At 40.5% G+C, this 24,764-nt stretch overlaps 2 protein-coding genes across 2 annotated transcripts; both read left to right on the top strand.

Moving 5' to 3' along the window:
* Positions 1–4,830: 4,830 nt before the first annotated feature.
* On the top strand, positions 4,831–12,154 carry LOC133524824 (uncharacterized). The gene is made up of 2 exons (XM_061860975.1): positions 4,831–10,326; positions 11,212–12,154. The coding sequence occupies exons 1-2, from the start codon at positions 9,938–9,940 to the stop codon at positions 12,134–12,136; spliced, it is 1,314 nt and encodes a 437-aa protein (XP_061716959.1). The 5' UTR covers positions 4,831–9,937; the 3' UTR covers positions 12,137–12,154.
* Positions 12,155–14,259: 2,105 nt separating this feature from the next.
* Positions 14,260–20,545, top strand: LOC133525355 (uncharacterized). The gene is made up of 4 exons (XM_061861639.1): positions 14,260–14,346; positions 14,465–14,762; positions 15,319–15,410; positions 20,212–20,545. Exons 1-4 carry the CDS (start codon positions 14,260–14,262, stop codon positions 20,431–20,433), a joined length of 699 nt encoding a protein of 232 aa, XP_061717623.1. The 3' UTR covers positions 20,434–20,545.
* Positions 20,546–24,764: the final 4,219 nt, after the last annotated feature.

Here is a 24,764-nt window from a genome sequence, read left to right as displayed (position 1 = left end):
ATTGCTCCCACGTAGACACCTCTGCGCGTATACCGCGGTACCACATTAGCGCGTCGCCATCAAATAATTCTACCGCTGAAGCTAAAAGCCTAACTTTCGTAATACGACGCGAAGCTGCTAACTCCTCAACCCGCTGTAAAAAAGCCTTCACACACGTCCGACCATTAAATTTAAGATTTAAAGAGCTAACGGTCTGATATTTATTAAAGCACGAAGTTGCAGAAGCCATCGATGAAGTCTCAGGTTGAACAGGGTTCACCGACCCCTCAACAGCATCATCAAAGCCAACATTGGAATGAGTCGACACAAATACTGATAACATATTATTTAATTTTGAAAGGATTGTCATAAGTCTCTCCATTAACCCTGAATGCAAGGTAACATCTGTGGACCCCTCCGGATGAATCCGAGTTAATCGTTGGTACAAATGATGCCCTAAAGCCTGTACCCGGTTAAGAGATTTCAAAGTTATGGGGGTCTTGGCGGCTGTGGTTGATTTCTCCAGTTCGCCCAATTTATCCTGGATAATGGTAAGTTCCTGTGCGATCTGCCCAACAAATTCCTCAATATCATCCGACGGTAACTCTTTTGCTAGTTTCCTAATTTGTTCCCTCAAACCCTTCACATCTTCAGCGGGAGTGACATCCCTTACTGACACTTCATTTTCCAACTCATCTTTGTGTAACAAATTATAATTAATAGGACGGTCTTCCATTATGAACAATGTTACAACCCAACTAGCACACTAGTGGATATAGCAGCCTATTTTGCAACTTTTAGCTGTACAGTAGCGCTTTAAGGGTTCAGAAAGTGATTTTAAGTTCTACTATTGCTTCTGTAATTGCTCATAGCTGTAAATATCACTAGAGGTAGCAGAAACCGAACCAAATGTCACTCTAGGCTTTATAAGAGTTCATTTTACAACCCATTTGCCGTCTATAGCTTTAAAAGAGAGTTAAAACATATATGTTAAAGCTTAAGGCTGCTAAAAAGCTTCTATTGCCGCTGCCGTACGCTTCAGAACTGCATAAAGACTTTAATTGCAGACTTTTAAACGGAACTGTATAAAAGATATATTTATCACTGTTCTGCCACTGAAAGTTTTATTGCAGAAGTGATTTGTACTTTTGCGTAGACTTAAGTAGCAATTTGAGCGACTGTTTTACTAATAGCGACATTAAGGCTTTACAATAGAAGCAAGAGCGTATTTGACACATTGCCTACTTTTTTGGATACATTCTGCCATTTTTATTGGAGAAGTCACATTTTATAAAATATTTGAGCCAGTTTAAAAGAAATATGGACCTGAAAGCATGGAAGTTCAAACAAAGAACTGGTGGATATCGCAAGAAAGTAAGAAGAGTTTATCAGAATATGCAGAAATTAAAAAAGACAACTGTGTGTGAGAATTCTGTAATTGAAATAATTAATAACACATAAATTAAAAACTCATTACGTGAGAGTGATTTAGCTTTCATTTACATATAAAAAAATAATGCGCCAAGTTCGAGTTCTACAAACACAAGCGAGGGTCCCGTAGATTTTGTTTTCCCAATTATTTTCCAGTTTGGCTGTGGAGTTGAATCTTCTATTTTACATAATTTTTTATTTTTTTTTCGGCCAGTGTAACACTCCATGATTTTCCCACTTAGATGGACAGATGCACAGTTCTTGTTTATCTTGTTGTTCATTATAAGTTCGAATTATTTTGAAAGGCATTCTGAAAACATGGTAAAACATAGTAAGTGTTAAACAATTGAAAGAGCGAAAGATATAGAAGCAGCTACAAACGATCATCGTATTTTAGGGTTTTCAACGAGTTCTACGAATCTCTAAACATATAACTATTAGTGTGGTTCGATACCTGCAGTAAGTACGAAATAAAAGTGATTGTAAAGACTTGAACAGCATTAGTGGTACAGGTATTACTTGGATCTTTAGAAGAGTGAAACTTAACGCTTTGACGCGCAGAGTGGAGGTATTACGGTTGAAGTTGCAAGTTAAAGCTGCTTCTCATAGACGCCATGTTTACAAGACAATTATTTATCATTACTTGAGAAATTTATAGGTTTTTATCACAAATATCACAATTTGTAGTAAAATATAACTAAATATAGTACCAGCAACTTACTAAATACAAATGTAGTCAAGTATTTAACTTCAATATCGTATAGGTATGTGATATAATATTATTTATATATTAATATTTTTACATATTTTACGATATTCTGAGGTAATTATTGAGGCGCGTTAAAAATACTCCAATAATATCAACTTTATGCACGATAAACTGATCTGCGTTTTTAGCCACTTGCATATAGTACAAAACGTAGCTCAAAAAACCTTACCTTCACTTCACTTCACTATTTGTTATTCACTGTCACAGGAACAACTCAGATGTATTTAATAAATGAGAGACAAGGTGAATTGAATGATCAGTTGATCGTCGATCCTTTTATAATTCGTTCAGTTAAACTGTCATTCATTCAATAAGCGCCACAAGAAATTTAGTGTGGTGTTAATTATTAGTTGCAGCTCCTGTAGTGCTGTTATGCCACTATTATGAAGTTCTAATTGAACGGTAGGTTGCAAAAACTTGTGCCCCTTTGGCTATAAAGCGCCTGCATAAGGTCTGCAGTGCACGCTCTGGCGCTTGAGCTTGGCACCTTTCGGAATAATCGGATTAGCTCCAAAGCCCTTAAGCAACTAGTTGTGCTAGTTGGGAATTGTTTACTTCTAAAAGGTACAGTAACCTCCCACAGAGGAAAGTAAAAATTAAATAAAAATTAAAAAAATCAAGTCTTAACACTTTGGTACACGACTGTCCCTTAACATTAAAATATCTTGGTTGGTGATACTCCGTAAGCATGCAATTTAATTTTTAAATTATAATGAAGTTACGTTGAAACTAGTTTCAACAGAACCTAACCAAGCTTTCGGAAACTACCTTAATATAACTGCATCTCATTCATTCTCGGAACATATGATCCTCTAATTTTTCCCCATCTTTTGCACCTATCCCGACTCTCGGGACCCTTCTGGTTCCCGAGATAATCCCATTTTCCCCTTTTTTGCGGTATCTACTAAAATCTTCAATTTTCAAAAATTCTTATCTCCCCACCTATCACTCCGATTTTCCTCATCTTTGTGTCTATCGTTTCTAAAAAAATTCCCTTTCATATTCTATTCAATTTTTGAAATTACACCTACCTTTTTCTTGAAAAATTTTCAAAATACACTTTTTGGCCCTTAAAATTTTTTACTTTAAATTTCATATTTTACCTTTGGTCCACAGTAATTTATATTAGTTTCCTGTCTCTTATAGACCTTAATCAGCGCCACCTTTTTCAGTAATCGGGCAATCTTGCCGACGTCTCGTTGCCGAATAAACCGCCGCATTATACTATAATCATAATCATACCACATGTGGTCAACAGTATAACCTAACACAGTTATGCACTAATATTTTAAATTTAAATTTATTAAACGTATGTAGTTAATTTATGAGGATACAAGCTGCAGATATAATATAATTTTTATGATATAATATGATATGATATGATAATTTTTTTTTTTTTTTCGGTAAATACAAAAAAAAGCGTTTTATCATTCTCTAATTTTAAAAGTGACAGGGCGGGACAGGCATCTGGGCGGCGGAGGGCCCAAGCATCTGTGCGGGGGAGGGCACAAGCATCTAGATGGCGGAGGGCCCAGGCATCTGTGCGGGGGCGGGCACCGGCATCTGGGCGGCGGAGGGCCCAGGAATTTTAAAATATTTTGCCAAAGTGGCTTGCGTGCTGGGTGGCGGCGGCGGTCGCGGCAGCGGTGTCGGTGGCAGCGATGGCGACGGCATTAAATCCACCAGTTTGGGGCGTTTTACCGGCAGCTCGGCGATATTAAAGGGATTTTTGCTCCGAGGAGCTGGAGCTGATGCCGTGGGCGTCATGGGCGATTTTTGGCTTAATTGACGATAAGACGCCACCAACTCAGCCAGAGCTGGATCGTCTTCGGCCTCGACAGCCGCCGGTAATAGTTCTGATTCTGTGCCCTCGGTCTGTGGGCTTTTCGCCATGAATTTCTTTTTGAATGGTTTCAAGTTCATCTTTTGTACAAGTACCGTTGACGTCAACTTATTTTGGTCGACTTTGTTAAGGTCTTTTATGACCTTAACATAGTCGACCGGCTGCGGGTATATCCTTCCCAGGAAATACGCTGGGAATACGTCGACGGTACTCTCTACGTATTTTTTTATGTCCTCCTCCGTAACGTGGGGTACGCTCGCCACCGCGAATTGAACTATGAGCCGCTCTGGCCTTATTATAGCATCCACAACTTCGGACACTGCCACCTGTTTCTTTATGAATGCCGCTTTATGGGGGGTCATCGTTTTATCATTCTCTAATTTTAAAAGTGACAGGGCGGGACAGGCATCTGGGCGGCGGAGGGCCCAAGCATCTGTGCGGGGGAGGGCACAGGCATCTAAATGGCGGAGGGCCCAGGCATCTGTGCGGGGGCGGGCACCGGCATCTGGGCGGCGGAGGGCCCAGGAATTTTAAAATATTTTGCCAAAGTGGCTTGCGTGCTGGGTGGCGGCGGCGGTCGCGGCGGCGGTGTCGGTGGCAGCGATGGCGACGGCATTAAATCCACCAGTTTGGGGCGTTTTACCGGCAGCTCGGCGATATTAAAGGGATTTTTGCTCCGAGGAGCTGGAGCTGATGCCGTGGGCGTCATGGGCGATTTTTGGCTTAATTGACGATAAGACGCCACCAACTCAGCCAGAGCTGGATCGTCTTCGGCCTCGACAGCCGCCGGTAATAGTTCTGATTCTGTGCCCTCGGTCTGTGGGCTTTTCGCCATGAATTTCTTTTTGAATGGTTTCAAGTTCATCTTTTGTACAAGTACCGTTGCCGTCAACTTATTTTGGTCGACTTTGTTAAGGTCTTTTATGACCTTAACATAGTCGACCGGCTGCGGGTATATCCTTCCCAGGAAATACGCTGGGAATACGTCGACGGTACTCTCTACGTATTTTTTTATGTCCTCCTCCGTAACGTGGGGTACGCTCGCCACCGCGAATTGAACTATGAGCCGCTCTGGCCTTATTATAGCATCCACAACTTCGGACACTGCCACCTGTTTCTTTATGAATGCCGCTTTATGGGGGGTCATTTTGAACTCATGTTTAGGATCGCATGATGGGTACCCAATTATACGATCCTGAACTATCGTGTTACGGGCAGCACCTAGAATCCGGAACAGGATCTCTATATAGGTCCCCCTGAATCTACTGTGGTGCTGCGTCTGCGCGTATACAAATCGTAAGCACTCGGCGTAATTTGGGGGTACACTGAGCTGCTGAAATTTTCTCTGAAGGGAGTTCAAAGTCAAGGGGCAGCTCCGTGACACGGATCAATTTTGTTGGTTCGTCCTCCACGGCCCCTGTCAAGAACGGCCGGATAAATTCGGCGTCGTATCTTTGGGGGTTGTCCTCAACCTAGCAGTATAACATTTGTTTCACTACGTAAACTCTGTTAATATCAGATCTGTGTAACAACCCCCTTGGACACAACGACACCGCCGCTTCCAGTCGATTCATAAAATCGACCCCCGTGCCTTGCACAAACTCTGCCCAGTTTCCTATTTCCACGAGGCAATGGTTTTGGACCATCATCCTAACCAGTGCCCCGATGGAGTTCTCCACCTCAGAGTCAATTTCGAAAAACTGTGTGGCGGGGATGTCTTCGCCTTCAAATTCTGAGACAATCTCAATACGTAAATGCCCGGCACATTTTTGAGCATCTACGAATTGTCTGAGTTGGTTCATCGACGCTCGAGCACGGTGTCCCAGTTGAGAGTTACCTGGGTAACCCCGAGCCAGCACGTAACCAAAGAGGGACGCTTGGTCATCATGAGATGGGATTAAGTGGCTGCTGGTTGTCTCGTACGCTTGCACATACGAGACACCAGGGAATGCGGCCGACTTTTTTACACCGCTAAAGGTACCGTGCCACGCCATATGGTATTTTTTATATACCACCATACGTCCCTCATTTTTCCCCAGCATTTTTTTTACTTAATTAATGTCTAGTAGAACCGTGGAATTCAGCAAGGCTGGGTCTACTGTTGCACCAGTATGTAGCTGCACAAACTCAAGGCTCGTGCTTGAAAGGTTGCACGTTGTTGCCAACCTTTGTTGTTGTTGTCAAGCACTGCATGCGGTGGATCCTTAATCCCGTGCTCAAATACGTAATAATACGTTGCTTGAATATTCAAGCATGACCTCATATTTTCTACTGTTCTAAAGTAGGACAATGACATTCTAAAGGTTTAAAAGCGGGATCGGTTACGGTTTTCTTACAATAAGATACCTATTTTTCAGTTTCATACAAAAAAAAACACATTTTATTTTTTTCTGCTTAGAATAAGCCTCATTTTGAAAAATTTTATATAACATTTTTTATTTCTCATATCATTTTCAACCGAAGAGCATTTTTTAAAATAGGATTTTTGGTAAAAAAATGCGAATGTCCATTTTTTATTCATTTAATTTTTATGATATATGATATGATATGATAGAATTATAATTTTTATTTTTTTCGGTAATTACAAAAAAAGCGTTTTATCATTCTCTAATTTTAAAAGTGACAGGGCGGGACAGGCATCTGGGCGGCGGAGGGCCCAAGCATCTGTGCGGGGGAGGGCACAGGCATCTAAATGGCGGAGGGCCCAGGCATCTGTGCGGGGGCGGGCACCGGCATCTGGGCGGCGGAGGGCCCAGGAATTTTAAAATATTTTGCCAAAGTGGCTTGCGTGCTAGGTGGCGGCGGCGGTCGCGGCGGCGGTGTCGGTGGCAGCGATGGCGACGGCATTAAATCCACCAGTTTGGGGCGTTTTACCGGCAGCTCGGCGATATTAAAGGGATTTTTGCTCCGAGGAGCTGGAGCTGATGCCGTGGGCGTCATGGGCGATTTTTGGCTTAATTGACGATAAGACGCCACCAACTCAGCCAGAGCTGGATCGTCTTCGGCCTCGACAGCCGCCGGTAATAGTTCTGATTCTGTGCCCTCGGTCTGTGGGCTTTTCGCCATGAATTTCTTTTTGAATGGTTTCAAGTTCATCTTTTGTACAAGTACCGTTGCCGTCAACTTATTTTGGTCGACTTTGTTAAGGTCTTTTATGACCTTAACATAGTCGACCGGCTGCGGGTATATCCTTCCCAGGAAATACGCTGGGAATACGTCGACGGTACTCTCTACGTATTTTTTTATGTCCTCCTCCGTAACGTGGGGTACGCTCGCCACCGCGAATTGAACTATGAGCCGCTCTGGCCTTATTATAGCATCCACAACTTCGGACACTGCCACCTGTTTCTTTATGAATGCCGCTTTATGGGGGGTCATTTTGAACTCATGTTTAGGATCGCATGATGGGTACCCAATTATACGATCCTGAACTATCGTGTTACGGGCAGCACCTAGAATCCGGAACAGGATCTCTACACCGTGTCCAATAAGTTCGAATACAGTTATGATCCTTAATGAAATAAATGTACGCGTAGTTTATGTTATGAAAATTATATTAAATGAAAGCCACATTTATATACAATATTTACAACAAATGTTTTGGAATTACTCCACCTTTAACTTTTTTTACAAGTTTCAAACGTTTCTCAAAAGAGTCACAAGCGGCACGCACCGCATCCATCGGCATATCGTCCCAAATTTGCACGACAACCTTTTTAAAATGGCTCAGGTTTGCGACTTTATAATTATTTAGCTTCGAGAGCATGTATGACCATACGAAATAATCTAGTACGTTTAAATCTGGAGAACTTGGTGGCCATTCATTTTTCGGCAAAAAATCGGTCAAATTAGCCTTGCACCAAGCTTGAACAGCGTTTGCCGTATGCGACGGAGCTCCGTCTTGTTGGAAAACATAATAATCGTCTCCAAACATATTTTTTAAATTTGGGGCAACATTTTTCTCCAAAACCTCCGATTTATAGTATGCCGCATTGATTTTAACGCCTTTATCAATAAAAACTAGAGGCAGTTTGCCCCTCTTACAAAGAGCACCCCAAACCATCACTGATGGTGAGCTCTGGAACCTAGGCACATTCTTTTCATACTCTGGAATGTCTTCTATCCGTGCTGCCCACAACCGGTCGTTCTGGGCGTTATGAGGCTGCTCTAACACAAAGAGTTTCTCGTCCGAGAAAACAAATTCGTCACCTGCGTGCCAAGAAAGTATGGTGCTACATCTTTCTACTCTCTTTTTCTTGGTTGCATCTGAAATGCCATGTACTTTTCGTTTTTTATAAGCATGACATCCAAGATCTTTTTTCAATATATTATGTACAGATCCCCTGGAAATTTTCAGATCAGCAGCTAATTTTCTAATAGAACGGTGTTTTTTTCCGCCGAATTCGCTCTCTTATAGCCTTTACCACTTTTTCAGTTCTAGCTGAGCGGGGCCGACCGGATCTTTTCCTGTCCTCTGTAGAAGAGATCTCTTTATACCTTTTTATAGTAGTATAAACCAGATTCCGTTTAATTCCATGGGGTTGTAACGCCTTGAATATAGCACATGGCCTGTCGCCTTTAAGGAATTTTCTAATAATTTCTTCACGAACGTACTTCATCGTGTATTGAAGCCAAACTAAAAATACGTGACTTATGAAATTATAGTACTATGTTTATGTCAATATACTTTTTAAATTAAAATAAGAATTTTATAGCCAGCGATCCGTATGTCTATAGTGCTAAAAGTTTGTATTCGAACTTATTGGACACGGTGTATATAGGTCCCCCTGAATCTACTGTGGTGCTGCGTCTGCGCGTATACAAATCGTAAGCACTCGGCGTAATTTGGGGGTACACCGAGCTGCTGAAATTTTCTCTAAAGGGAGTTCAAAGTCAAGGGGCAGCTCCGTGACACGGATCAATTTTGTTGGTTCGTCCTCCACGGCCCCTGTCAAGAACGGCCGGATAAATTCGGCGTCGTATCTTTGGGGGTTGTCCTCAACCTAGCAGTATAACATTTGTTTCACTACGTAAACTCTGTTAATATCAGATCTGTGTAACAACCCCCCTTGGACACAACGACACCGCCGCTTCCAGTCGATTCATAAAATCGACCCCCGTGCCTTGCACAAACTCTGCCCAGTTTCCTATTTCCACGAGGCAATGGTTTTGGACCATCATCCTAACCAGTGCCCCGATGGAGTTCTCCCCCTCAGAGTCAATTTCGAAAAACTGTGTGGCGGGGATGTCTTCGCCTTCAAATTCTGAGACAATCTCAATACGTAAATGCCCGGCACATTTTTGAGCATCTACGAATTGTCTGAGTTGGTTCATCGACGCTCGAGCACGGTGTCCCAGTTGAGAGTTACCTGGGTAACCCCGAGCCAGCACGTAACCAAAGAGGGACGCTTGGTCATCATGAGATGGGATTAAGTGGCTGCTGGTTGTCTCGTACGCTTGCACATACGAGACACCAGGGAATGCGGCCGACTTTTTTACACCGCTAAAGGTACCGTGCCACGCCATATGGTATTTTTTATATACCACCATACGTCCCTCATTTTTCCCCAGCATTTTTTTTACTTAATTAATGTCTAGTAGAACCGTGGAATTCAGCAAGGCTGGGTCTACTGTTGCACCAGTATGTAGCTGCACAAACTCAAGGCTCGTGCTTGAAAGGTTGCACGTTGTTGCCAACCTTTGTTGTTGTTGTCAAGCACTGCATGCGGTGGATCCTTAATCCCGTGTTCAAATACGTAATAATACGTTGCTTGAATATTCAAGCATGACCTCATATTTTCTACTGTTCTAAAGTAGGACAATGACATTCTAAAGCTAAGTTCACATTTGTCTGTCGTGTCGTGTTGTGATGCTCTCTGACGTGACGGCTACTGTTCACATTAATATGACGTGTTATGATGCATTCTGACGCAATTTTTTGTCAGTTCGTTCTCAGCACTCGGATAGCTCACACGTTCACAATGTTTTTTCAAGAATCATCCGATTCAGATTCCGATTTTGAAGATGAATTGCAATTGTTGGCGCTGGCTACGCTTCTTACAAAAGAAAAAAAGAGAAGGAGGTATTGGATTCATCCTGTAAATAGAAAAAGAGAGAGTAAAGGCGAGTTTCATACTCTCGTTAAAGAGCTTGAAAGTGATCCTGAAAGATTTCATCAGTATTTTAGAATGTCGAAGGCACAGTTTGAAAAAATTCATAGTTTGATTGCAGAAGACATCAAAAAAATACAGACGAAATTTCGCAAGCCTATTGGTACAAAAGAAAGACTTGGAGTATGTTTAAGGTAAGGATTTATTTTTAATAATATGAATTATTTTCCTCAGAAAATTGTGCATTAGCATAATACGCCGAGAGACGAGAATTTTGCTGTTCTGATTCCAATGTTTGTGTTTCCATTGGTGCTGCGACTGCTGTGGATGTACGTGTATAGGAGAAGGCTGAGGTGCTTGGAAGTGACGGCGTGGATGTGGATGTGTGTTCTGGTGACTGATGTCCTTGTTGTTGCGGTTGAGAAATAATCTGGCTAGTTATATGGATGGGTGTTCTGCGAATTTGGTCTTGTGCTTGAAGAAAGTGAATTTCGGCTTTTGAAATCGCAGTGTGCAAATCCAATTTTATTTTAGACTGTTCGAGTTTAGGCAGTTTCTTTACGGCTTTGCTCATACTTAGGAAAAACAAGTCAGTCTCATCCATTTCTTTGTCTAGCTGCTTATTTTGTTGTTTTTGCAGTCGTAAATCGTGCGAAGTTTTCATTAAATCGTATAATTCATGTAAATTAGTTTTATTACGTATAGGTCGTTTGCCTGATTGAGAAGAAATCGATCGAATCGATTGTGGTGTTGGAGAGCGGCTATCAAATTGAGATCGAATGGCATCTTCATTGAATCCTTCCGATTGAGTATCTGGTAGGGACTCTGTTGAATTTGGTGGTGACACTGGTGACTCTGGCGATTTAAGATTTGTTACCGTAGGCCGAGATTCCATATACGGCTTCAAAAAACTCATCTGCTCTTCATACTTCCACGGTGTAATAGTTTTAGCAGCCTGACCACTTTTAGTTTTACGCCGTTTGATTGCGTTCACATAGGCATTTCGCAATTTAGTCCATTCATCTTTACATTTGTCCGCTGAAACAAAATAAAACATATGCTTATTTTTTATTTTACAGATTTTTGGCAACCGGAAACTCATTCCGGTCAATGGCGTTCAGCTTTCGCATGGGTGTTTCTACATTAAAAATCATAGTCGAAGAAGTATGTACTGCAATATGGAAGAATTTGTCACCTATTGTTATGCCCAAACCTACAGAACAAATATGGAAAGAGATTGCAACTGGATTTGAAAAAATATGGCAGTTCCCGAATTGTCTTGGAGCACTGGACGGAAAGCACGTTACTATAATATGCCCAATAAATGCCGGCTCAACTTATTTTAACTATAAAAATGAGCATTCTATTGTGTTGCTAGCACTTGTCGACGCCCATTACAGATTTATTATGGTGGACGTAGGGGCGTATGGGAGAAATAGTGATGGTGGTATATACCAGGAGTCATTAATGGGGACAATGTTTAAAAATAATGAGTTGAATGTACCACCGAATCGACCGTTAAGACAAAATACTGAACCTTTGCCATACACTATTGTGGCAGATGCGGCATTTCCATTGAAGCCTTATTTGTTAAATCCGTACAGTAAAGTGAAATTAGTAAACAATGATCCAAACAAAATTTTTAATTACCGTTTATCGCGTGCTCGCCGCACAGTCGAAAATGCATTCGGAATATTACGAGCGAGATTTAGAGTGTTTCAAGGACCTTTACAGGTACAACCGTATATGGCGGACAAGATTGTACTTGCAGCTTGCTGCCTTCATAATGTATTAACTCGTGACACGCAAGAAAATGAAGAAATATTAACGGACGAAATCGATTGCAACAGTACATGCTTCGGGAATATCCGCCCTACCTATAGGAATCCGTCCCAAGAAGCTGTCCAAGTTCGCGAAGCATATAAAAACTATTTCATGAGTGCAGAGGGACAAGTTCCATGGCAAATCCAAGCTATTAGACAAGGTAGAACTCGGTATAATTAAATAAAAACACGTTACTTACGAGGTTGTTTCATTTTTTCTCCTATTTCCTCCCAGATAGCTGTTCTAATAGCTTGATCCTTATATTCTTTACGTTTTGAATCATAAATGGTTTCGTATTGCCGTACGTATTCAATGAGCAGTTCGCCATCCATACTTGCTGCTCTGACGCGTACACAAGACTGGCGCTGGCGCGTTCACACTAGCCAAACAAGCTGTGACGTGTCGCTGCCCCGCCCCCCGTACCTCACCCGCTCTGACGCGGACCGGGATCGCTTGTGTCGCGACACAACACAAGCCGTCACAACACAGTGCATCAGATAAATCTGAATGCAACGATATTAAATGGTTGAACCGATACCGTTCTGATGCGTCACAACACAACACAACAGACAAATATAAACGCGGCTTAAAGGTTTAAAAGCGGGATCGGTTACGGTTTTCTTACAATAAGATACCTATTTTTCAGTTTCATACAAAAAAAACACATTTATTTTTTTCTGCTTAAAATAAGCCTCATTTTGAAAAAAATTATATAACATTTGTTATTTCTCATATCATTTTCAACCGAAGAGCATTTTTTAAAATAGGATTTTTGGTAAAAAAATGCGAATGTCCATTTTTTATTCATTTAATTTTTATGATATAATATGATATGATATGATAGAATTATAATTTTTTTTTTCGGTAAATACAAAAAAAAGCGTTTTATCATTCTCTAATTTTAAAAGTGACAGGGGGGGACAGGCATCTGGGCGGCGGAGGGCCCAAGCATCTGTGCGGGGGAGGGCACAGGCATCTAGATGGCGGAGGGCCCAGGCATCTGGGCGGCGGAGGGCACAGGCATCTAGATGGCGGAGGGCCCAGGCATCTGGGCGGCGGAGGGCCCAGGAATTTTAAAATATTTTGCTAAAGTGGCTTGCGTGCTGGGTGGCGGCGGCGGTGTCGGTGGCAGCGATGGCGACGGCATTAAATCCACCAGTTTGGGGCGTTTTACCGGCAGCTCGGCGATATTAAATGGATTGTTGCTCCGAGGAGCTGGAGCTGATGCCGTGGGCGTCATGGGCGATTTTAGGCTTAATTGACGATAAGACGTCACCAACTCAGCCAGAGCTGGATCGTCTTCGGCCTCGACAGCCGCCGGTAATAGTTCTGATTCTGTGCCCTCGGTCTGTGGGCTTTTCGCCATGAATTTCTTTTTGAATGGTTTCAAGTTCATCTTTTGTACAAGTACCGTTGACGTCAACTTATTTTGGTCGACTTTGTTAAGGTCTTTTATGACCTTAACATAGTCGACCGGCTGCGGGTATATCCTTCCCAGGAAATACGCTGGGAATATGTCGCGACATTCATAGAAGAAGCGGTCATTTGCGAAAATTTGGGTTCGAACTCCGGGTTTTACCAGGTCCAGGGTCCGACCAATGGCCACATAAGATTCAATATCGGTTGTGACATTGACTGCTGCCAGGTTGTCAATAGGAATGACAATAGGCTCCATACTACACTCGCGCTCACGCGCCCACACACACACACACACACCCAGACACACGCACACACCCATACACACACAAACACACACCATGACTGTTAATAATTTTAATAATGTCTAATAATTTTAATTAAAGTAATCAACTAATAACAAATACATAGCAGTTTTTACATACTACTGATCGTTTAAATAGTTAAGTAAACTGTGTAAAGCTGACTCTGTTTCTTCTTGTCTATCGGCTTCTTGTCCATCAGTTTCCTGTCTAGAAGTAGTCTGATCATCACTTGGTGTTGGAGGTTGATACGAGGCAGTTTGATAACCATATGGACCATATCGCCCCATTTTCAATTCGTACAATATATTATTGATGTGATACTTAGCTTGTGTCACAGCTCGGTCATCTTTTAAGGCCGATTTACATTAAAAGAACATAGAGCTAGAGCTAGAAAAAGATCATTCTTTCGTAATCTTTTAGTGTAAACGAAAGCTAGAAGGTATCGATTTACATCAAACGAACATAGAGCTAGAGCTAGAACAAGAGCATTCTTTCGTAATCTTTTAGTGTAAACAAAAGCTAGATCGAATGTTCTTTGCTCATTCGTGTCAATTCTGTGGTTAGTATTGGTAGTGCTTCGTTATGTCTGACTCTGACAGCGATATCATTATTGCAAGTGCTGCATTTATTATTTTGTCGCGAAAACTCAAAAATAAAAGAAGGACGTTGGTGTGTTACAAATTTAATGCATCGAAGGACACTGGATAATGTTGGTGAAACAATGACGGATATGCGAAAACAAGAAGAAAGTGGACAATTCCAAAACTTTTGTAGAATGGCGCCATAGGATTTTGATCATTTACTATCTCTGACCAGCGAAAAAATTCGAAAATCAAGTACGAATTTTAGAGACTCGATTCCTGCATATGACAGACTAGCAGTGACTTTGCGATTTTTGGCAACTGGAGATTCCTATGGAAGCCTGATGTATTTTACTAAAATGTCTAAATCGACAATATGTAATGCTATATCTGAAGTATGTGCTGCAATAAATGAAGCATTGCAAAACTATGCTAAGGTAAGTAAAGTTATTACTTTTATACATACCGACACACCTATTATCACGACCGTAATTATTAGTGAAAGTAAGTAAATAAACTAAGACAATTTATTTTTAAGATATTTATTTAAAAAAAAACAATCAGAGAACTTAAATAAACAAAAAGTAACTAGAAAAGATAATTATACATGTTACTTAAAATTTCTAATAAAATGCAGCAAAGGCTCCCTGGTTTCTTCAGTTGCGGTATCATCCGGAATGTGTAATTGTTGGCCTAAATTCACATTACTTTCTGAACTAGCTTCCATTTGGTTGGGTGGAGGGGATTGATCTGAGGCTACAGAATACAACAATGCAAGTATTTTGTGAACTGTCTGAATATGAAGACATCGGAGTTGATGCTAAATTTGACTCATAATCAAATTTCCCCAAATCAGCGTCGAACAGTATATTATTTATGTAATGTTCAACATACGCTTTCGTCCTTTTTGAGTATTCGCGATGTTTTGAAGCAACATGATTTCCAAAAGCTTGACTCTTGTCCCTTATCTTTGAATCATGTGTATCTTTTAAAATACGGTAGGCTTCGGCTACTCGAGGGTCTTCATGTTTTGATTTTTTTGGTGGTATTTTGTGGCCAGATTGCAGTGATGTTGATTGTTGCCATTGTGGTGTGGTGTTTCTTGACCCTACTGAAGTTGCAGGTTGTGAATGTGTTGTTGAATCTGACTGTGTATCTGCATTAGGGTCCACTACCGCAGTTTCTTGTTCAATTCGGTCATTCTCCTGCTCATCAGCCTATAAAAAAAAACAGTTTAATTAATATACACCCTAAAATATTTTTTTATTCATTTCAGACACCGTCAACAGAAGAAGAATGGCTATCAATCGCTCAGGAATTCAATGAGAAGTGGAATTTTCCAAACTGTATTGGCGCTTTAGACGGAAAACACTGCGTCATACAGTCGCCATCAGATATATGGTAGCGGCCAAGGTACTCAAATATTTCGGAGCAGCATTAAATTTCAATATATTAGTTACGATAGATAAGGTCTATAATATCGGACCATATAATTCGCCGTAAATTTGGGAGCAGCGACTTTTCAATTAATTCGTGACATACAATGAGACAAAGATATCGTAACAAACAGATCGTCAATGGTATCTAAGCAGTCAAGGTGATCATAAATATCGGAACATTTATGAAAAAATATACTGTAAATCCGTATGACATAGTACAGTCGCCATCAGATATATCGGAGCGGCCAAGGTGGTCACAAATATCTGAACAAAACCTCTATTGTCAAGGCGATAAAGTACATGTTCAGATATTTGTCCGCTCCGATATATTTGATGGCGACTACCTACACATTTGAATTCGTTACTACCTATATTGACTAAGTTGTCAATGTCAAGGATGATTTTGACGACTATTATGGATGAGCAAGTAAGTTTCTTAGACACATGAGATAATTTCAAGCAGCATTCTCGAAAACTGTATATTGATAGGTAAGCTAACGACACCAGTGCTCGATATTCACGCAATGATCGACACTTTCAACCTTATTTCATAAGTAATAGACGTGAACTACTGGTGTCGTTTATTGGGTATTAAGTTGTCGATCATTGGTATCACTACCTTATTCATATGAATATAAAAACTTAATATAAATAAAAAAACTGATTTAGTAGAAAATATTTGTATTTTAAGAATCAAACACGAACAATATTTACTTATACCATTAAAATAACCTTTTAATACGTGCTTCGCTAGCCGTAAACAAAATAAAACTCTGCTTTTCTTCAGCCTGTGAAAACGTTAGTACTTCGTGTAACTTCCCGGTGGCTCGGCGTTTAATATAGCTTGCAATCGTCTTCGCATTGAGCCGACCAGATTTTCACACACGTTTCGCCCTCTAAAAGACTCCCAAACGTTAAGAGCGTGGCGTCTTAAAGCATCTTTGGTGCGACACTGGTTTCCGTCCCACTCTTGCACCATTTTACCCCATAGATTTTCTATGGGGTTGAGATCGGGGCTCTTTGCAGGCATTTTTATGCGAGTCAGCACATCTCTGTGGTCATGAATCCATCCCTGAACCAAGCGAGCATTATGCACCGAGCTGTTGTCTTGCATGAATGTTATATGCTCATTGGGGTAAAATATTTGGGCAGTAGGCAAAAACGACTCCTCAAGTATTTCTTTGTAATCCACCGCATTCATACGACCTGTAATTTCTACCAGCTCCCCTGGGCCATCTTTACACATCCAGCCCCAAAATCCAATTGTAATACGCCCACTCTGGCGGTTAGGCACTACATTTTGCTCCAGATAACGCGTATTGTCTGGTCTCCATAAACTCATTCTGCCATTATCTGCTGAACAGAACACCTTTTCGTCCATAAAAATGACTTTATTAAAATTATGATTCAAATACCTAGCTGCAAATTGCAACCTGTCCTCTTTGTGTCTATCAGTTAGTGCCGGTTTCCTTGCTGGCACTCTATTTTGTAAACCACCCTCTTTTAGACGCCGTCGTATGGTACTGCTCGATACTTGGTATTGGTTTGCAAACTGGGTGGTATTTATGAATCTTTCTTCACGAGCTTGATTTATAATATCCATGTCTAGACGCCGTGTCGTAGAACGTGGACGTCCAAAAGATACATGATTCGACAAAGCTCCTTCTTGCTGCCATCTCTCCAGCCATCGATACACGGTGTTTCTCTGAAATAAAATTTTAATTTATTAAATCATTATCGTAATAACCTTTGCATTTAAATTCTGTAAGTATGTATAGTAAACAATACTTACTGCAACTCCAACTTCATTAGCTACGTCTGTTATAGGCAGACCATCATTCCGCAATTGTATAATTTTCTTTTTTATTTCAATATCTACGCGATAGGGTATCATGGTCGTGGGCAAAATTGTTAAAGATTAAAATAACAATTTTCGCAGTCTACTTTCGATAAAATATTACGAGGATAACAATTGCAGGAAGTTGTCAACGTCAAGAATATAGAAAACCAAGAAAACATGAAGAAATCAAATATCGAACGCAGTTTGAAGTAGGACTACGCGAGTTAAAAGAGTTCGCACGTGAAAGATAATTACCAAGTAGGTTCTAGTACTTGATCAACAATTCAAACGTGATAGATATTAGATACCTATACTAATCATTTTAAGTGCAGTCGCCATCAGATATATCGGAGCGGCCAAGGTGGTCACAAATATCTGAACAACGCTATTCTCAAGGCGATAAAGTGCATGTTCAGATATTTTGAGTGCCTTCGCCGCTCCGATATATTTGATGGCGACTGTACAGTCGCCATCAGATACATCGGAGCGGCCAGGGTACTCAAAAATATGCGAACAAGCACTTTATCGCCTTGACAATAGAGGCGTAGGGATGTGACGACCCCATCGCCCACTGGTTTTCACCAGCGCAATCAGTCAACGCAGGGCAGCTTGTGGCGAGCTGTTGGAGAGTAGCGACTCCACGTACCTGAGTGCCCCTGGGGTGCCCTGTCGGATGGTGGGACAGGTCCCCTGCCTCTGGCTTGCCTTAGCCGGCTGTCCAGAGTGGGGTCGTTAGAGCTTTGTTCTCGAGGGTAGATGTGGAAACCTACGTGGCGAGTTGGCTATATGTTTAAAGTCCAGTGACACCTCTCTACCCCCAGCTCCCGCACCGGTGTTGCCCTTGAGCCATCTTTGATGTCGCTTTTTATGGGGGCCCATCTTGCGGAGGGCGAGTCACCGTCTGCCGGAAATAAAATTGGATACCGTTTTATTAGGCAGGCGTCCGGTTCTTCATCCAATAGCCCAGTAATCAGTCCATACTATTCACCCAATAGCCTAGTACATTTTAGACTCCATTAACTCTCAATAGTCCTTACACCATGGCGGGTGCTGTCGCTTAGTGTACCCCTCTCTTTTCATTAAATTGTCAAAAGGGCCTCTGCGCGTTGGCTTCGGCTCCGCATACGCCTCCCAAAGGTCCGGAACACCATTGTTCCGTGGTCGGGAAAGACATACACGATAATAATAATGTAAAACGTAGCCTAAGAACGAAAATGAATAAAGGAAATAATAATGTTATTTTTATCCAAAAAAAAGCAAAACTACTTATAAGGTAGAATTCATAAATCCGCGGACTGATTTGACAGCTCTTTTCATACATTTGACAATCGCTTTGTATGCCAGGAGCTGTCAAATCAGTCCGTGGAATTATGGATTTTAACTTAGACGGGGAGCTGGCCACGTCAGATATGACACAATAATGAGAGCAACGAAACCCCTCTAGTTAGTTTGCAATACTATGCTTATTTCTAGATCCGGACATCTGGCAGCTGTAAAGTGGTGGAGGTAAAAGAAAGCAAATAACTTGAAGAAAATAAATTCTAGAGTTCTGGTTTTGATCCAATATTATGAAAAATTATGTAATTAATTAGATTATACATATAATATCTAAAGGTTTCGATTGGCGGAAGTAGTGCCAAATGATGTATAATGTAATTTTTGGTTACTCGCCTACTGTTCTTGTTTGCGCAATAATACACAATGTTTTTTGTTCTAATGTTAAAATATAGGCCCTGTTCTCTATAAATGACACAACTTTAGCAGTTTTTTACCTATTGCGTCATTACTTTTTTTCAACTTAAAAACTTTGTTGGTCTGTCACTCTGATCTCCACCCATTAAAAGCTGCCAGATGCCCGGATCTAGCAATAAGGATGGTTATGCAATCTAACTGGACTGATTACAAACCTCTCATTATTGTGTCACATCTGACGTGGCCAGCTCTTAGACCATTACTTACATCAGATCTGAACCCATGACTTTGTGCTTTAACTTTTTCGACGCCATGTCAAACGCAAAACCTACCACTCAGATGCCACGACATCTAAATGTCAAAAATGAAGTTAAACTTTATGCGTGTGCATGTAGGACTATTTTGCTCTGTGGTGGGTGACCGATATATCGGTCTTTGGCGTTGGACCTGTGGTGCCGATATATACGTCTTTGGCGTGGAAAAGGTCAAGGGACTATCAATTACGCCATTAAGCATCTGACATAATTTGACGAAATTAAGCTACTCATTCTACGCCCGCCAATTTTGACATTGCGTCGAAACAACGATTTTGTAGGCATTTAGTTTTGTAAAAAAAATTGTCTAATTCGAAAAAGACGGAAACATAGGTATTTTGTCACGATGACAAGTCCACACTCTTTTCGGTGAATGTCACAACAAACAATTTCGTTCTAAATTTAAAGTATTGATAACATAGTATTAATGCCTGTCTGAAACCTTATTTTCATGGGTCCAATCTTAACTACTTTAAGTTGTATTACACAAACTTAAGGTACATTTTCTATAAATGTTCCGATCTTTATGATCACCTTGACTGCTTAGATACCATTGACGATCTGTTTGTTACGATATCTTTATCTTATTGTATGTCACGAATTAATTGAAAAGTCGCTGCTCCCAAATTTATGGCGAATTATATGGTCCGATATTATAGACCTTATCTATCGTAACTAATATATTGAAATTTAATGCTGCTCCGAAATATTTGAGTACCTTGGCCGCTACCATATATCTGATGGCGACTGTACAAGCACCTGTTAACAGCGGAAGCGACTTTTTTAATTATAAATCCACATTCAGTGTGGTGTTAATGGCCATAGTAGACGCTAACTACAATTTTATATTCGCCGATATTGGTTGTCAGGGCAGAATATCAGATGGCTGAGTTTTCAGAAACACTTCTTTCTATCAGAAACTACAAAATAATGAATTAAATTTGCCCAATGACCAAAGCCTTCCAGGAAGACAACAGAATATGCCATTCGTAGTTGTAGCAGATGATGCATTCCCATTACAAAGACACATCATGAAGCCGTATTCTGGTACTCATGTCAGGAGATCCGAAAAACGAATTTACAACTACCGTTTGTCTAGAGCAAGACGAATATAGTCTAGTCAGTAGGTATTTATGCTCTACAAAAGGTGGCGTAGAAAATGTTTTGAAACAATATTGTTTAGGTATGACAGGTTAATAAAAATCCAAGTTCTCGACCTTGAAGGACCCAGGCGTTAGCCGCCATCTTGAATTAAAGGTGCCAAAATTAGGTATATTTTAAATAACTTCTCAATTGTTTACTAAATCACAAAAGTGTCTATGAGAGGTATAAAGAAGACAAAATTGTTTACATTTTTTGCATACATGTTTATTCTGTAAGTCTAAAAGTAAGAAGTTACAAGCGAAGGAAATAATAATATTTACAAAAATCATTAATATAATTTTAATTTTGTTCAAAAATTGTATAGCTATCATTTTTTAATTCTTTTTGATGGCCCGGGCTGGTTAATGGTGCCTTCTTCATTATCGTCGCTGAAATTTTCTGTTTCATTGTCTGTATTTTTAGTTTCCAACCATGAAATTTCGTCGTCATCACAGTCTTCCTTATCTATCTGAATCTCTACTGCATTTTCACACAGCTGACCACTACAGAAGCCACAAACAATAGAGCATTTTAATCCAGCTTTTCTGCAACTACATGTTTTGCTGCATCCTTTTTTACAGTGGCAAAAAATTACACTTAAAAGTGTCTGGGGTGCTGCTTTCTCTGTCGTTGTTATTGGAGTGAGCCTATTGGTGTCATATCTCCAGCCCCAGTCTTCTGGTTTTTTTTTATTCCGTACCATTTTTGGACTTGGTGGTATGTCCTAAACGCATGATACCGTGCAGCGTCCTTTGTCGGCGGCAAAGAAGCAAGATTAAATTTACATTTTATTGATGACTTTACGAATAGTTTATATCGGATATCTTCTAAGGATTCCTTATCCATGTCCCCTCCGTACAAAGTTACTAGAAAGCGTGCTCCAGCGTCTTCGATTTCTTCTGGTCTTGCTTCTTTATCTTTGTAGACGCCAATGATGGCATCCAGTTGCGCGTTTTTTTTCAACAACAAAGTGAAACAAAGTTTCATTTTCCCTTGATTGAAGAGAGACGATGTGGTATCGCAGCCACTAAACGCATGGAGAAAAAGAATGTTGTTACTAGCTTTCTTGTATTTAAAACTATTAGTGGAGGATTGTCTTTCAGCAGTTTTGCCTCTACCGGGTTTTAGCAGGTATATGTTGCTTTGGGGTGGAGACAGTGCTGTCAGCAAAACCAGAAGATCTATGTCTTCACCAACGACAAAAACATTTTTAAATGTTGCAGCCAAAGAAATTGCTGCATTGACGATTAACACATCCGCATCTTCTTCTGCTTGTTTTACTTCAATAGCAGCTTGTTCCATTTTTTGTTTCAGCATTGATATAAGACGGTTTTTGTTATTATTATTAGCCAAAAAAAATTCTTGTGAAACTTGAGCTACCATTGTTTCATCAAAATGTACATCCGCTGACATCTGTTTATTTGCTCGGCGAAGTCGTTCTGCAGACTTTGTATTTTCCTTTCCGCCATCAGATGGATATCCATCAAAAACAACGACTGCATTTGAACCATAATGATTTCGTACATACTGAACATATCTTTCGCAAATTGCCTGAAACTGTTCATTAACATGCCACACTACTTTATGCAAAAGATATCCTCCATCTACTACGGTTTTTGTGTCTTCACCAAGTTCAATTTTTTCTGGGAGTGGTGTGAACGCTGCATACAAACCGACCGACGACCGATTGACGACCGGTTTGGCCTAGTGGGTAGTGACCCTGCCTACGAAGCTGATGGTCCCGGGTTCAAATCCTGGTAAGGGCATTTATTCGTGTGATGAGCATGGATATTTGTTCCTGAGTCATGGGTGTTTTCTATGTATTTAAGTATTTATAAATATTTATATATTATATATATCGTTGTCTAAGTACCCTCAACACAAGCCTTATTGAGCTTACTGTGAGACTTAGTCAATTTGTGTAATAATGTCCTGTAATATTTATTTATTTATTTTATACAAAGATGATTTAGTGCCTTTGCGCATTCCTTCTTCTGAGAATAAAGACAAAGGAAATGGCGCAAGCTCGAATTTCAGGTAATCTTTCACTTCATCGTCGGATTTCTTTGCTATACACATTCTGTGAAACAAAGTTAATGGCTCGACAGTAACTGTGTCTTCGCCGACCTTTATACTTTGGTTAACTGCTGCCAATGGGAGGACCTTGTCTTTGCGTTTGAGTTTAATGGCCTCAAAATTGTCATATCCATGTACCATGGTCGACATCCCGTCAATACCTTTTTCTCTGGACAAATGACAGTTTATTTTTTCATTTCCAACAACTCCGGTACTAATAGAAATGAGGGAATCGATTTCGGGAAAAGGAGGATGTTGTGCTAACCAATCTAACAGTTTCTTTAAATCTTGATTGTCACGAGAGATGCGTGAAGTCCTTGTATCGACATGTTGTTCTGATGACTCTAAATGAACATTACAATACTCTTCAATAGAATCGCAAACGTTGTGTAGTGATATCATTCCTAAAGTTCACAGTGCCAGTACGCTGTTACTGATACCACGGCCACGAGTCAGGCCCCCACAGCTGTGCATCATCCGCATTAAGGTTTGCTCAATGGTCATATCACTCCAGATCCCTGACCAAAATTTATCTGAACGCCTGATTGTAAAATAGCCCAGTGACGTAAATTTATGGTATTCAACCGGATCCATTTCTTTTTCCAAGTTTAACATGCTTTGCAAATAGAGATGAGCAGATTTTGCGTAAAAAAAATGACCGCTTGCATGAAAATAGGGAAGCATTCTTTGAATAGTGTCAAGATGCAGTTGCCAGTTTCCTGATCGTTCCGCTTCAATGAAATGCTTAACTAAAGTAATCATTTGGAAGTACTGTATCCATAGTTTGGCTGTACGACCATTGCTTTCCAATTTTGTAACAGCTTCTTTGAATTTGGTCGTCACAACTCTGAATGCTTCGATTTCATCTGCTCTCAGAATTATCGATTTATCTACATGATCAAGTAATTTTTTCATCACTTCGCGATCATTGTCTGTGAATTCAATGGATTCCAGAATTACATGTGCCAAAGCAAGATGACACAAAACATGTGCACGAATCGCACGAGCGTAAGCATGACCAGCTAGCATTTTTTCCACACTATTTTCAGCGTAAATAGTATTGAACAAATCTTTCAGTCCACTGCCACCCATTATGTAGCCAATGGCACCCAAGAAAAACATGAGTAGGTGGAATCCTCCAAGTCTTACGACAACATTGCTAAATTCTGAATTATTTGCTACAATTTCTTGAGCTTTTGCATAGAGTGGCTGGTCGAAGGTGACGAATATAGTTTTTTGGTTGGTATTCTTACATTTTTCGACAGCTAAGCGAAGAGATGTGTAAATTGTGTCATATTGGCTAGGTGGAAAGTTTATGAATGGAAGACATATTATCTTTGATTTCATGAAATTTTCTTCAGCCGTAGCCGTTTCCATGAAGCCGTTCCACCCTGGTAGTTCAAATTTCGACCATTTGCCATACAGCCACAGAAAATCAGAAGCAGAAGGCAAGATGTCTTTCGAAAGTGGATTTATTTCCTCGACATCTGCAATTTTCACCATTTTCAACCCCGTATTCTGGTATTTATTATAAGTTGAGAGTTCAACGCATCCAAATTCTCCTACTTCCTGCGCCGATGGTATTTTAGACAATCGGGGGATGTTTTGATCAGGTGTTACAGCATCATAAGGGGTTACACACTGAATAGCTCCCATAATGTGAACAGTATGTAAACCATCTATTGTATTGACATTGTGGTCTGCATTATCACAAATAACTTGACAGAATGAATTTGGGTCAACCGACGTACCAGCCGCATCAGGACGCATAACGGCAGATTTTTCGAAGAGTGTAGTTTTAAAGTACGACGCCGCGAAGCCCAACGACGACAATAAGTCAATAAGTTTCCTTGACCCAAACTTCTTGTACAAGTATGTACTGACTCCGATCAAAAGTGGCGACAAAAAAGACCTAGGTCTTACTGCAGAAATTACAGCATGCGATAGCGCTTCGCATACTTTTTGCCATTTGTGAAAAGATCCACGTTTTTTTTTTCACAAT

This window comes from Cydia pomonella, chromosome 14 (genome assembly GCF_033807575.1).
Source record: "Cydia pomonella isolate Wapato2018A chromosome 14, ilCydPomo1, whole genome shotgun sequence".
Lineage (NCBI taxonomy): Eukaryota > Metazoa > Arthropoda > Insecta > Lepidoptera > Tortricidae > Cydia > Cydia pomonella.
Note: the sequence above shows the minus strand (reverse complement) of the source record. Positions and strands in the feature narration are given on the sequence as shown.